At 35.1% G+C, this 13,674-nt stretch overlaps 3 protein-coding genes and 1 non-coding gene across 5 annotated transcripts in view; all 4 read left to right on the forward strand.

Annotated features, from left to right (window-relative positions):
- The window catches only part of LOC129806475 (GTPase-activating protein skywalker), a 341,214-nt gene that overhangs the window by 305,333 nt on the left and 22,207 nt on the right, over window positions 1-13,674 (forward strand). The window lies entirely within an intron of this gene.
- Window positions 61-273, forward strand: LOC129808370 (small nucleolar RNA U3). The gene has a single exon (XR_008752400.1). It is a non-coding gene; the product is annotated as a small nucleolar RNA U3 (small nucleolar RNA).
- Window positions 5,223-6,138, forward strand: LOC129806506 (zinc finger protein 521-like). Of its 2 annotated transcripts, none has more exons than XM_055855148.1 (2): window positions 5,223-5,418; window positions 5,491-6,138. In XM_055855148.1, the coding sequence occupies exons 1-2, from the start codon at window positions 5,336-5,338 to the stop codon at window positions 6,056-6,058; spliced, it is 651 nt and encodes a 216-aa protein (XP_055711123.1). In that variant the 5' UTR covers window positions 5,223-5,335; the 3' UTR covers window positions 6,059-6,138. The 2 variants fall into 2 exon arrangements, with proteins under 2 accessions (XP_055711123.1, XP_055711124.1); XM_055855149.1 differs by having other exon boundaries at window positions 5,494-6,138.
- On the forward strand, window positions 9,212-10,692 carry LOC129806504 (platelet-activating factor acetylhydrolase IB subunit beta homolog). Its single transcript, XM_055855147.1, has 2 exons — window positions 9,212-9,404; window positions 9,512-10,692. Exons 1-2 carry the CDS (start codon window positions 9,342-9,344, stop codon window positions 10,121-10,123), a joined length of 675 nt encoding a protein of 224 aa, XP_055711122.1. The 5' UTR covers window positions 9,212-9,341; the 3' UTR covers window positions 10,124-10,692.

Genomic DNA, 13,674 nt, shown 5'->3' on the forward strand with positions numbered 1-13,674 from the left:
TTCGGGAACGCACCACATATGCTGATGCATGGAGTGGAAGATGCAAATGTCGTTTGGATTAAGACTATACTTCACAGGATCATTTCTGTAGTATGTCTTCACCAAACAAGTTTCCAACATGGAGACATTAAGCAACCACGATGATGAGGTGTAGCATCTTGTCCGGAGCGTGAAAAGGGTTTGGGAGATGTACTTCGGTACAACTCCCGGACCATTGAGGATCGTCAGCCTCGGGATTTCCCGGGGTGATGGGCAAGGTGCAAGCTGAGTGGTTATTTTTAAAACAATTTTTAATTTAGCAATAAGGAAAGGTGAAGGCAGGCAACAGGTGGTCTCTTGGGGTGCTAAGGGGGCGCTAATCTTTCTGCAGAAGATTACTGCACTGAGTTTTATTGCCCGAGAGTGATTCGCGATGTGTTATTGCTTTTGGGTGAGTGAGTCATAAAATTTGTGTTATAGCGAGAGATGCGACTTCTGAGCATGCGCGCCATGTGATTTTTTTTATTTACACCAATCCATAAACCCTCAGAAACTTATAGTAAAGATGATTCTTCTGGGCAACTTATTCAAAAATAACTTTAGCATTGACCATAAGAATGTTGAATATTTGGTAGATTTCTATAAATAAATTGTCAGCTTTATCTGTAAAAATATCATACAAATAGGGACTATAGGTGATTATGCGAAGAAACCGGCTCATTTAATGAGGTTTATTAGTTAATCAGAAAATCGATGCACTAACCGAATGACATTGCAATGATCGGTAATTGCAATTAGGGAAAGTGCTCTTGGACACTGAGAGTAAAATTAGACATTAAAAATCAATTGATTAAAATTATAGATTTTTATTTCAATATTTGCTGAATAACACTGCAACACGATTTTTGGTACACGGATCTCACATGGTACGTTCGGTAGAGTCGAGTCTTCTGATCGAGTCTGTTCTTGGTTTTGCTCGTATACGTCACAATTTATTTTAATTATTTTTTTTGTTTTTGTTGTTTTGTCTGATATTATCAATTATTCCTCCGGTTCTAGTGTACAGAACTTAATAAATAGGCATCCGTTGGAAACGACATCCGATGAAATGTCCGCTAGGATGGTCTCTAAAACATATTCAAAAATGAAAAGCATCGATGGTTTAGTTCTTCCGATATTCCTAAAAGAGTGGTTTCTGGAAGGGAAGATTAGACGTGGGGATGATTTTGAAGTGACATTTGGATTCCTTGGATCAACTTATGGGCTGGGGGGGTACTCAGAACCTACCAAGTCGATATCATCATCAGTTTATTGACAAAATAAGTTTTTTGGCAAAAATATGCAAGATTTCGTATTTTTTGTAAGTACATCTTGAACTTTCTTTTTAGAAGCACAACTATCGTGGGCCAAGATATATCTAGAGATAAATATCTTTCCCAATTTTTTGGTGGGCCTCACACAATTGGACATCTTTTGATAACGAGCTATCAATAGGGTAAATTAAACTAATTCAAAACCTGCTTCAAATGGAAATTTTTCGCTACTCCAGATGGAAACATCATTGTTTTCATGATAAATACAGTACTAAATTATTATATTTATATATTTTCTATACCACAGTTTCATTATTTAGTTAATTTTGCTCCAAATAAAGCGAAAATCTATTTATATTCACAAATTTTTAATTGTTAATTACTCAGAAAAAAATAAGTGTACCTTTTCACCATCGAATTTTTCATTGATCGATCATGTTTTCCAATGAAAAACACAATAAAGTGACTGTTGTTTATTCGTTTTGTTTAACATTTATGTCATATTTCTAGCTATTTTTAGTTAAATTAAGTGCTAATCTTTATTTTTAACGGTACCTGAAGTTTTCAAATAAAATAATTACCTATTTCGTGAACAAAAATGGTTTTTCTAAAGTGCCTGCAAATGTTTCAATAGGAAACCCTGGAAAAATGATTTTTTTGGAGAGATTTTCTTATTGTCTCAGATAGGAAAGGAGAAAAGACCAGGAATAAGAACAAATTCTGCGCTCAGGAGCAACTCAACAAGGTTTTGGAAGCCTTTCGTCGCGGTTTCACTTACGCTGTTTGTCTCCAAATAGAAACTTTCTCTTGTCTCCATTTAGATTAACCCTTTAACGACGAGACAGTTTTCGCGGACCGAAAATCAGTAACAAAAATGAAACCAATGAACAAAATCAGTAAAAGGTTTTATATTTGGCCTTCGAAAAGCCAACAAAGTCTGATTTGGTGAAAAGTCTTACATCTAACTTTGGAAAGTCCAATAGAGTCTGATTCGGTGTATTTTGTGCTTCTATGAACGATAGGGACAAAAATAGCCTACAAATTTAAATAATTTTTCTAACAATTCTAATGAATGATAATATTCAATCTAATGAAAAATAATATGTTTGAGTATTGTAGTTTCTTTTACCAAAACGGTTTTGCTTAAAAGAAATTGGAAGTATAAAATATATTTAAAATTATTTTTCATTATGAGAATTTAAAAATTCATCATTTTCTAGCTTAAAAATTTACTATATAGCAAATAGCTAGAGACTTCCAAAAAATATCCTAGATTCCTTCAATCTTCTACTCTACAATTACGTACACACATAAGGAAAAGGTAATTTTAGGTAGTCAGGAAAAATTATTTTCTTTATGGGACACCGGTGTTCCAATCGTCCTTAAAGGGTTAATTTGTTTCCAATTGAAACATTTTGCATTCGTGTATTTTTCTTGTATTTCAAAAGTTTTCAAATTATATTTAAAGAATTTTCAGTAAACAGTAACATTCTAGAAGAGTCAAGAAGAAAATTTATGTAAATTCTCTTTAGAAAAAATATTAACTTAATGTGACGAATCTTGTGTCAAAGTTAAAGCGTCTGGAAATGGTTTTGAATTAGGACATTTACCCTAAAAGAAACATGAAGTGATTCAATTCCTTTGTAACAGTGCCTGTATTATCAGTATTCCCGGCATTGCCCGAAAAACAAGTGCTGATTACATTCATTTTACAGTAGACTCGCGAATTCGGCTCTTTTAACCCTTTAACACTTGGAAGGACCCTAGTGGCAGCCGCTGCCAATTTAATTTTCAATTTTATTCTTTATAGTGAAGAATATATTATTTCGCCTGGAGACCCGATTGAATGCGTGCAGAATTTATCTGGCTATTTTTTCGTTATAAAATTTTTAATAAAAATTAAATATTAATGTAAATATATCGCAAAAACAAAAAACTGCACTCGGAAGGACCAAGTGGCAGTAGCTGCCATATGCATTTTATATGGGAGTTTGACGTTCTGCAGATGTAATTTTCTTGTTTGTTAATGTATAAAAGCCTTAAAAGAACAAATTGAAAGTGTTTTTGCAAATTATTGAGAAGAATTATGGGAAATATTGAATTGGGAAATGTGTATGAAATATGAATAATTATGGGAATTATTCAATTTTTCTCTTATTTACCAAAGCTCAAAATCCATTTTGTTAAGCGAAGTTAATAGAAAATAGTTAATAGTATTAACTATTGTTCATATGTAGAATTTTTGCTTTGAAAAATAAGAGAAAAATTGAAATATTCAAAGGCTGCCGCATTCAAAGGCAGACCACTTTCCCTGACGCCATGATTCTGATAAAAATGAAAACATCGAATGGTTAAAAATCTTTAGATACAGTACCCAAGGAGGTGAAATTTCTGATTCAGACACCAGAAAAGAACTGACTGAGGCTCCGAATGTTAAAATATATGTAAAAATATTAAAATATTATGTAAAATCCGATAAGTGGCAGCGGCTGCCACTTGGTCCTTCCGTGACACTTTTAGTTAGGGTTCTTCGAAGTGTTAAGGAAGATTGGAACACCGGTGTCCCATAAAGAAAATAATTTTTCCTGACTACCTAAAATTATTTTTTTCTTATGTCTGTACATAATTGTAAGGTAGAAGATTGAAGGAATCTAGGATATTTTTTGGAAGTCTCTAGCTATTTGCTATATAGTAAATTTTTAAGCTAGAAAATGATGAATTTTTAAATTCTCATAATGAAAAATAATTTTAAATATATTTTATACTTCCAATTTCTTTTAAGCAAAACCGTTTTGGTAAAAGAAACTACAATACTCAAACATATTATTTTTCATTAGATTGAATATTATCATTCATTAGAATTGTTAGAAAAATTATTTAAATTTGTAGGCTATTTTTGTCCCTATCGTTCATAGAAGCACAAAATACACCGAATCAGACTCTGTTGGACTTTCCAAGGTTAGATGTAAGGCTTATCATTGATTATGTTTCTGAGTTTAAAATTTATTGTTGGTTAAAGGCTTAAGACGGGTTATGATCGGGCTACTTATTATAATTCGGACGGCAGTTAAATTCGAAAAAAGCTTGTCGACATTTTTTTCAATTTAATTTATGATTATCAAAATGAAGCAAATATGCTCAAATTTGCCATTGTTTGTCTTAGTTTTGATGTGTTTTTGCAATATTAAGGGATTTTCACAAAATTTACAATAAATATGAGTATGTAAAATCAATATGTGGATGCAGATGAACAAAAATCGTTGCATTTCAAACACTTTTGACGCCCGAATTTCTCTCTAATTCGGGTGACATCGGTCCCAAATGCCCGAATTTGAGAGAATCGCTCTATTTAATTTTGAGAAAATTATTTTACAGTAGACTCTCGCAAATTCGGCTCTTTTAAGATCGGGCCACTTTTTATTTCGGGCAGCGGTTACATTTGAAAAAAGTTTGTTGTCATTTTTCAAGTTTGGTTATGATTATCAAATGAATCAAATATGCTCAAATTTGGCATGGTTTGTCTTAGTTTTGATGTGATTTTGCATTATTGATGGATTTTCATGCAATTTACGTTATAGTTATATGAGCGTGTAAACTCAATATCTATATGCACATGAATAACAAATCGTTGCATTTCAAAAAGTTTGTCGCACGAATTTCTGTCTAATTCGGCTGACATTTCGGTCCCATATGCCCGAATTTGAGAGAGTCTACTGTATATGAAAACTGGCACAGATTTTTTATTCAAATGTCCTCTCCGTAGTAATTACTTTGAGGTTCAACCGATTTTATCAAGCAGGAATTCTTGAAAAAATACAAGGCTGTAATCAATAAACACAGAAAAGAAATAGTTCGCTCACGTTGAACAAATCATTAATAAGAAATTCCCATTTCCCTTGATTGCAATATCTGTGAAATTTTAGGAAGCCTGCGAAGCAATCATTTGACATTTGTCGAGCGAAAAAAACTCTGCATAGAAAAAAAGTAATAATTGTGTGTGTGTCCAGAAAAGTAATGAATTCCCGCGGATTTTTCCGTTAACTATGCAGAACCAATACGAGAAAGCCACATCCTTGGATGGAATTGTGAAGGAAGATTACTTTATGGAGGCCAACAGACATTCTCAGTAAGATTATTAGGGTCAAAGTGAGTCAATCAATTGAGCCATTTCTGATAAAGCAATCTCTCTTCGCGACAGCAGGAGGCTTCCACAGCCTTCTATCAATAGTACCAATGTAATCCAGTACCGGTTCACAGAGCACCAATCTCCCGATTACATAGAGTCCGGAGGATTGTACAAATGCCTCTTCTGCGAATTCAGGAGCCCAATCAAAGCTCATCTCGATTCTCATGCAATTACGCATAAAGTTGTACGATTCAATTGTAACTTTTGCTGGAAATTCTTCAACGTTGTCGAGGATCTGATGGCCCACATGTCCCAGGAGCATCCACCCAATGCAGATCGACGCAAACGGAAGGCTGACACGGAAGCTTCAGCTGAATCTTTCAATGAGGCCAAAAGACAAGCCACTGACGACACTGCAGAAGTTGAAGCATCCCCCTGTCCGCACTGCAAGGGAATATTTCTGGAGAAGGATTTGCTAAAGAAGCACATGGAAGAACTTCACAAGGAATTCCTCGATAATTCCTCAAGTACTTCATATTTCAATTCCTTTCAATTATTTCTCACTCAGAGAGCCATATCTTCGTATGATTCTTACTTTCCACCAAAGCATCGCAAACGTTTCACAGTTCCATGGAAGTAAAATTATTAATAAATAAAACAATATCATAAATTATATGTTAAATTAAAAGATAAGGAAATAAATTATATATGTAATAAAAATTGTTTTAAGTGTTTTTCCGTTGGGATATAAATTTAAAAAAAATGGAAATTTGTGCCTAACTTCACAATAAAAAAATCGCCCACACGAATTCATGTCGAAATTTGACGAGTTTTTGGTGGGAAAAGGACTTCCGATTTTCCTTATTTTTCACGCGTTTTTCCTTACAAAATTATTTACTAGAAGATACTAAAAGTCGGGCAATTAAAAAATAATCATACAGCTTCGTTAACCCTCTAACACAGGCCTGAGCTAAAAGAAAACCCGAAGTGAATTTGTTGGTGCCTAGTGGCATTCTTCGAAATGCCGCGAAAATTCACGTAGAGAAGGTTTTTTAATGTGAAAATTGTTTAATTCCTTAGAGTTAAGTCATTTTCACAAGAAAATCCTTTTAATAATTTATTTGAATACAGTTATTTGGGTTAATTGTGAATAATTGTCGATATTACAACACAAACATTAAAATGAAATTTTGAGCTGGGAGACTCACATTCTTTTGAGCTGTCCCAAAATTCAGGGTAGGTTTGAGAAAAATCCTTTTGTACAACACTATTTTGATTAATAAGGAATGCAAAAGTACATATTACAAGAAGGGACAATTGGTCTAATAAAACATTTTTGGATTATAAATTTTCTGAAGCGCATTTTTGCGCAAAAATTACTTTATTATCGCGATATAATAGCAAATTACAAATTATTGTTTTTCTTAATACTGCACGTAATCTTTTTTAAATCAAAAATTTATTCGATTTGATGATTTATTTTTTAAATTAAAATGACACGTGTTAATATTTTTTAAAAGAGAGATTTTAAATACCTTTAAAGTCAGGAAAATATGCCAATTAGTTGGAAATAATTTTGCATCGACTGTACCATTAAATGAAAATCATATAGGCTCTAAATTTCATATGTTCTAACGGCGTTATCACACTTGCACATTAAAATTTTAATGTGATTCACATTAATTGTCGCTTGTGAGCGTCCAAATATGTTATTTATGTCTTTGAGTCACTTAATATTTGGGGTTTTTCTATTTATTGATAAAGAAGTGGACTTGGCCTGCAAAAATAAGTTTAAATTTACCTAAAGCATAAATATTTTTCACATTAAAAAAATAAAGAGAAAATCGCATTAATTTTTCGCATTAATGCTATAAATCAATTTATATTAAATTTTGCGGGCCAAGACTACCTTTTTATTAACAAATAGATCAAATTTTGAATATAAAATGATTCAAACACACAAATTACACATTTGAACTCTCACCAGCGACAATTAATGTGAATCATATTAAAATTTTAATGTGCAAGTGTGATAACACAGTAAGTCTTTTAGTATTTAAATGAGTTTCCGAATTTTTTTCAATATTTCTCGATTTTATAGAATTCATGAAATGTTAAAATATCTTAAAAATTCTCAAGAATTTCTTTGGTCAATTTTCTGAAATAAGCGGACAAGAATTCTTGGCAATGGAATTTTAATTTAGGTGTATTATAATTATATATATTTTTTTGTAAATGGATTCATAAGATACCCTATAGCCAACGGCCGCAGTGATTCCACTGGATTTCCAGCAGCCTTTTCTGCCATGTCCGCTGATTTTATCGCTAAAAATCCGCGTAAATTTCCGTTATGGAATTTGACGCTAAATTTCTTCCTAGCGTTCCATTTACGTTTGCGGAACTCTGTATAGGACCGTCTAATAAGAAATGTCCGCGACTTTCCATGGAATTTTCTCTGACGAATATTTCCACGGCTTTTCATATGGATTATTAGCGTATAATCGGCAGTCATCCCTTTAAAAATTCTCTTTATTTCCACGAAATTCTCCGTGGAAATTTCCATGCAACGGCCTTAGAGGCTTCCGTGGTTAAATATTACGGAATTCCACGACTTTTCCAGTGGATTTTTTAAATATACTTTTCTTCAAGATAATTCCAAAAATTGATTAAAAATTTCGTGGAACTTTCATTGAGAATTTCCAGAAAAAAAACATCCACAAATATGGACGATCAGTGCCAATTGGCAGCATAGAACTTGGAGGATATTCATCTATCAGACGAACACGCAATAGTTCTACTTTTGAATTGAAAATATTGCTACCATATCGTTCATTTGAGTATGTCTAGCTCGCAAGAATTATAGCATTAGGGCGAAAAATAATTGCAGAATTTTCGCGCTTACTACCATGGAGTCTTGGCCGGAAAGATACCAGAAAATATACTCGGAATATTCAAAGGAAATTTTAAATCAATTTCCAGGGAATGCTCTCAGATATGTTGCAAGAAAATTCCTCGGACTTTTTTTTCCAGGAAATCCACGCGAAAAAAAGCTGATAACTCCGCAGAATTCCAAGCGGAATATTAGCGTTTATTTCCACGGAATTTTCTGTTACTGTGAAACTTTGCGGCCGATCGGCTACAGGGGCGCCATTTTAATGCTGTCAAAAATTTTCGTCACCTTCTTTATTTACACCAGAGGCGTGCAAGAACCGTTGGAAACCGAATAAACGTCAAATGAAACATGTACGTCAATGGTCAAAACGCTAACAAACTTATTTTGACGTTAATTCGGTTTCAACGGTTTTTGCACACCTCTGCGTCTTTATTGGTTTTTCGGGTTCTTTTTTTAACCGAGCAGTATTTGACATAAACTGCAAAAAGTATCTACAGTAGACTCTCTCTCAATCGGGCGACAAATTTTGTTGACAATTTTCACGTTCAATTATGAAGCTAATTCAATCAAATTCGCTATAGTTCTTCCTATTTTATCGTGATCCTTTATAATTGAGCGCTTTTTTGTGGAATTTACAAAGGCTTTGACGCCCAAATCTATTGATAAACCGGATGACATTTTGCCCCAAATGCTCATTTGAGAGAGAGTCTACTGTACCGCATAATCAGATTGGTTTTGCTGAAATTTGTCTAAAATGTACGGAAAGTGTTATATTTTGTCCAAAAAGGCTTGTATTCTGCCAATGATTACCCCCTTGACATTGACAGTCCGTTAGTAAATTTAAATTTAAACGTAGACATCCCGTAGAAAAATGAAATAAGTATATTACGCGTATAATATGGTCAGTGTAATTAAAGAGAAGTTTGCTACCTGTCAGGCAAAATTGTACTGATCCGGGAGCGGAAAGAGAACAGACGGAATAAATCCGGCAGGATAGTCCAGTAACTTGTGTTCCAGTGGTCCAGTGATAATGAATACATGTGTACCAACACCTCTAGAAGACACCAACGGCGATAACAGATGGATATCAATTGTAATTATCACCGCATTCACTTGACTAAAAGCCCACCCTTTTGGATTGGGCCAGGTTGGAATTTTCTCATTTGGATTAATATTTGTCTTTTTCTTTGTTTTATGCAGCACAAGAGATTCGTGTCGGAGCTTCGGGACAAGGATCCTGAGGTGATTTTTATTGGGGATTGCATCCTGGAGGGATTGCAATTTACAGAAATGTGGAATGAGTGCTTTGCCCCGATGCATTGCCTCAATTTCAGCATCCGGGATGACCGGACAGAGAATACACTGTGGAGGATTCACAATGGTGTCTTAGACAATGTGCGGGCGCGTATTGTGGTGGTGCACGTGGGCACTAATAATGTAGATAATACACCCGAGGAGACGGCCGAGGGCATCGTGACGCTCGTCAGGGCGATTCGCGAGAAGCTTCCGGAGGCCTATATTGTGCTGCCAACACTCCTACCTCGTGGGCATATGCCCAATAAGTTGCGCGAAAAGAATGGGCAGGTCAATAGGCTGGTGGCTGGATTGTGCTCGGGCATGCCCAGGGTGCAGACTGTGTCAATTGAGAAGGGTCTCGTGCAATCTGACGGCACTATCAGTCACCATGACATGTATGACTACCTGAATCTCACCAATGCCGGCTGCAAGAAAGCCTTCGAGCCCGTCTACGAGCTACTCCACCAAATACTCACGGAAAATGAACCCGAGAAGGATCTCACTCCATCCGAATGAATTCTCCCGGATCTTCCACTTGGATCACCCATCCTGCGCATTCCTCCTCTCTCTCTCTGGCACAAATACTCCTTTGTCCACTTGCTGAGTCAAATTGCATTTCAATCCCATTTCTGCACTCACCCTCAACTTCCCATTGCACATCCCTTTCATCGTTTTTTTTTGTCCCTTAAGTACTTAGTAATTTATGAAAAATAAGAAAACTGTTAGAGAAAATCCAAGCTTAAAAAATTCCATTTTGCTTAATTACACTGTAATAACAAGAAAAAAAGAATTACTTTTATACCTCTTCAACATTCTTCCAATTTCTAATTCATAATTGAGAAAAAAAGCAAAACACAAAAAAAAGTTAAAAGAATTCCTGTATTTTTTGAAGATAAAAGAAATATTTTTGAATGGAACCCACAGAAAAGGGAATTGGAAGTAGAATTGAAGAAGTATAAAAAAAAATATTATGGAAAAAAATATTGTGATGTATTTGTATTAAATTATCAAAATAAATTATGGAGGTAAAAATTAATACAGATGAATAATTTGCAAATAAAACTTTTTCTACACTTTTCATTGCATTTTCACGCTATTTTTTTCTCTTTTTAATGTTGTATCAGAGGTTATTCTATAAGTTTGTAGGGATCCTGAAGATAAACTTCAACAGTTAGCGTTTTCTTAATCAAGGATGTAGGCTTCATTATCCTCTCAATTATCTTCATAATTTCCCTATAAGATTTTCGAACTGTCCCACTTTAAAGCAGTAATGGTCAAAATTCCGCAAAGCAAAACCCGCCAAAATCCTGAAAGTTAAAGTTCCGAAAAGCAAAACCCGTCAAAATCCTGAAAGTCAAAATTCCGAAAAGCAAAACCCGCCAAAATCCTAAAAGTCAAAATTCCGAAAAGCAAAACCCGAAATGCAAAATCTCACAAAGCTAAAATATCGAAATACAAAATTACGAAAAGAAAAAATCACGAGGAGACAAAATCCCGAATGGGTCGAAAGGTTAAAAAACCGAAATTCAAAATCAACGAAGATAAAATTAAATTAATTAGAATTTGCAATAATCCTAAAAAGCCAAAATTCAGAAAAGAAAAAAAATCACGAAAGCCAAAATTCCGAAAAGCCTAAATACCACATAAGTCAAAATACCGAAAAATCGCAATCCGGAATGGATCAAAATAGCAAAAAGCCAAAATACTGAATGGGACAAAATTCCTGAGAAGCGAGGAGCCCGAATGGACCAAAATCTCGAAAAAGCTAAAATCCCGAAAAGCCAAAATCCCGAAAAGGCCAAAAACCCGAAAAGCTAAAATCCCAAATGAGTCAAAAGCCAAAATACCGAAAAGCCAAAATCCCAAATGGGCCAAAAGCCAAAATACCGAAAAGGTCAAAATACAGAAAAGCCGAAATCCGGAATGCATCGAAATCCCAGAAAGCCAAAATACTGAATGGGACAAAATCCTGAGAAGCGAGGAGCCTGAATGGACCAAAATCTCGAAAAGCTAAAATCCCGAAAAGGCCAAAATCCCGAAAAACCAGAATCCCAAATGGGTCAAAAGCCAGAATACCGAGTAAGTTAAAATATCGAAAAGCCGAAATCCGGAATGGATCAAAATTCCAAAAAACCAAAATATCGAAAGGAACAAAATCATGAGAAGCGAGGATCGCGACTGGACCAAAATCTCGAAAATCCAAAATCCCGAAAAGGTCAAAATCCCGAAAAGCCAAAATCCCAAATGGGCCAAAAACCAAAATACCGAAAAGGTCAAAATACAGAAAAGCCGAAATCCGGAATAGATCAAAATTCCAAAAAACCAAAATACCGAATGGACCAAAATCTCGAAAAGCCAAAATTCTGAAAAGGCTAAAATCCCGAAAAGGCCAAAAACCCGAAAAGTCAAAATATCGAGTGGGCAAAACCCTGAGAAGCAAGGATCCCAAATGGATCAAAATTCCGAGAAGTCAAAATCCCAACAAACCAAAATCCCGAAATGGTAAAAATTCCAAAATTTCCAGATATTTAAAAATTTAAATAGTAATGATACTTTTAAGAATTCGGGATTTTGAATTTAAAGATTTTGGCTTTTCCGAATTTTGACTCATTCCGTATTTCGACCCATTCGAGATTTTGACCATTCTGGACTTCTACCTATTCGGGATTTTGACCGAGAGCCTTTTAAAGGCCTTTGATTTTTCACTAGAAAAAAAAACTTCAAGGTAATGTTACTACTCAAACTCAAACAGTTATTATAGTCGTCTTTTTTTCAACTTGTGACCGTCCTGGAGCTTAAACGGTAAAAGATATCAACTTCCAGTCTTCAATGACCCCTAATAAAAAAATAATATCTTCAGACGTTTCTCAACTTCAGATCGACCTCAAATTTTAGTATGTTATAGCTGGGTCTAAGAGCTTTCAATCGATACCAAACCTAACCCCCTCGGACCCCCCTGACCCGAGCTAGATGGTGTCAAAAATTCAATTTTCAAATGGTCATATCTCCGCTTCTAGTTATCAGATTTGGAAAAAATTCGGTGTTTTGGAAAGCTCTCGTGGAATTCTACAAATCTTGTGACACCCCAACTTCATCCGATTAAATCTAAGGATCGAAAAATCGATTTTCGATTAATCGATCGCGAATATTTCGAAAACTAGACGATGCTTTTTCTTTAAATTTTAGTATGTTGTAACTGAGATCGAGACCTTTCCAACGGTGGGTCGCACTACTCCCTCGATGTTCCCTGACCCGAGCTATAACCAAAAATGTCTTGCCCGGACTGCATTTTTTGTGTTTATGAAGGGATTTCGATGAAATTTTAGCTTGTACTGTATCTGAGAGCAAGGTATTTCTAATAATAGGTCCCATCCGTCTCTACCCTAACCCACTGTACCCCGACCCTTACTATACCCATATGGACCGGATTCTATCACTTATGTTTATTCACCGAATTCAATGAACTTTTCTTTCTTTTGATGACCTTCCCCACTCAGACTATTTAAAATAAAAAATGACCAGTCTTAAGCCCAGATAAGCTTATGGTAGCTGAGATTCTTTACAGGTGACCTCGGAATGCGTACAACTCGGGGTGCTTGCAACTCGGAATACGTGAAAGTTCGATTGTGAGTTGAATTTTGGGGGTAAAAAATCGCGTCGAGCCAATTTTATTTATTTCGACCAACAAGAACAGTTCACCTGATGCGATTCTTTACTCCAAAATTCAACTCTCAATAGAATTTTTGCGTATTCCAAGTTGCAAGCACTCCGAGTTGCACGCATTCCGAGGTCACCTGTAAAGAATCTCAGCTACCATAAGTTTATCTGGGCTTATCACTGGTTTTTTCTTTCGTTGGCCTTCTGCATTCAGAATATTTAAAAAAGAAAACGCGTCGTGCGATTTTATTCCTTTTTGGGTATGTTTTTAGAGATTACCCATGTGGACATTTTGTCCTTAGACGAAAATACCATTGAATGATTCGTAATAATGGTTTTTCAAGGGTAAAGGTTAAAAAAGGCTCTAGAGAGCGCATTTATAAACGAATGGGGTCAAGTTTGGGCTCGTT

The sequence above is a fragment of the Phlebotomus papatasi genome, chromosome 3, assembly GCF_024763615.1.
Source record: "Phlebotomus papatasi isolate M1 chromosome 3, Ppap_2.1, whole genome shotgun sequence".
Classification (NCBI taxonomy): domain Eukaryota; kingdom Metazoa; phylum Arthropoda; class Insecta; order Diptera; family Psychodidae; genus Phlebotomus; species Phlebotomus papatasi.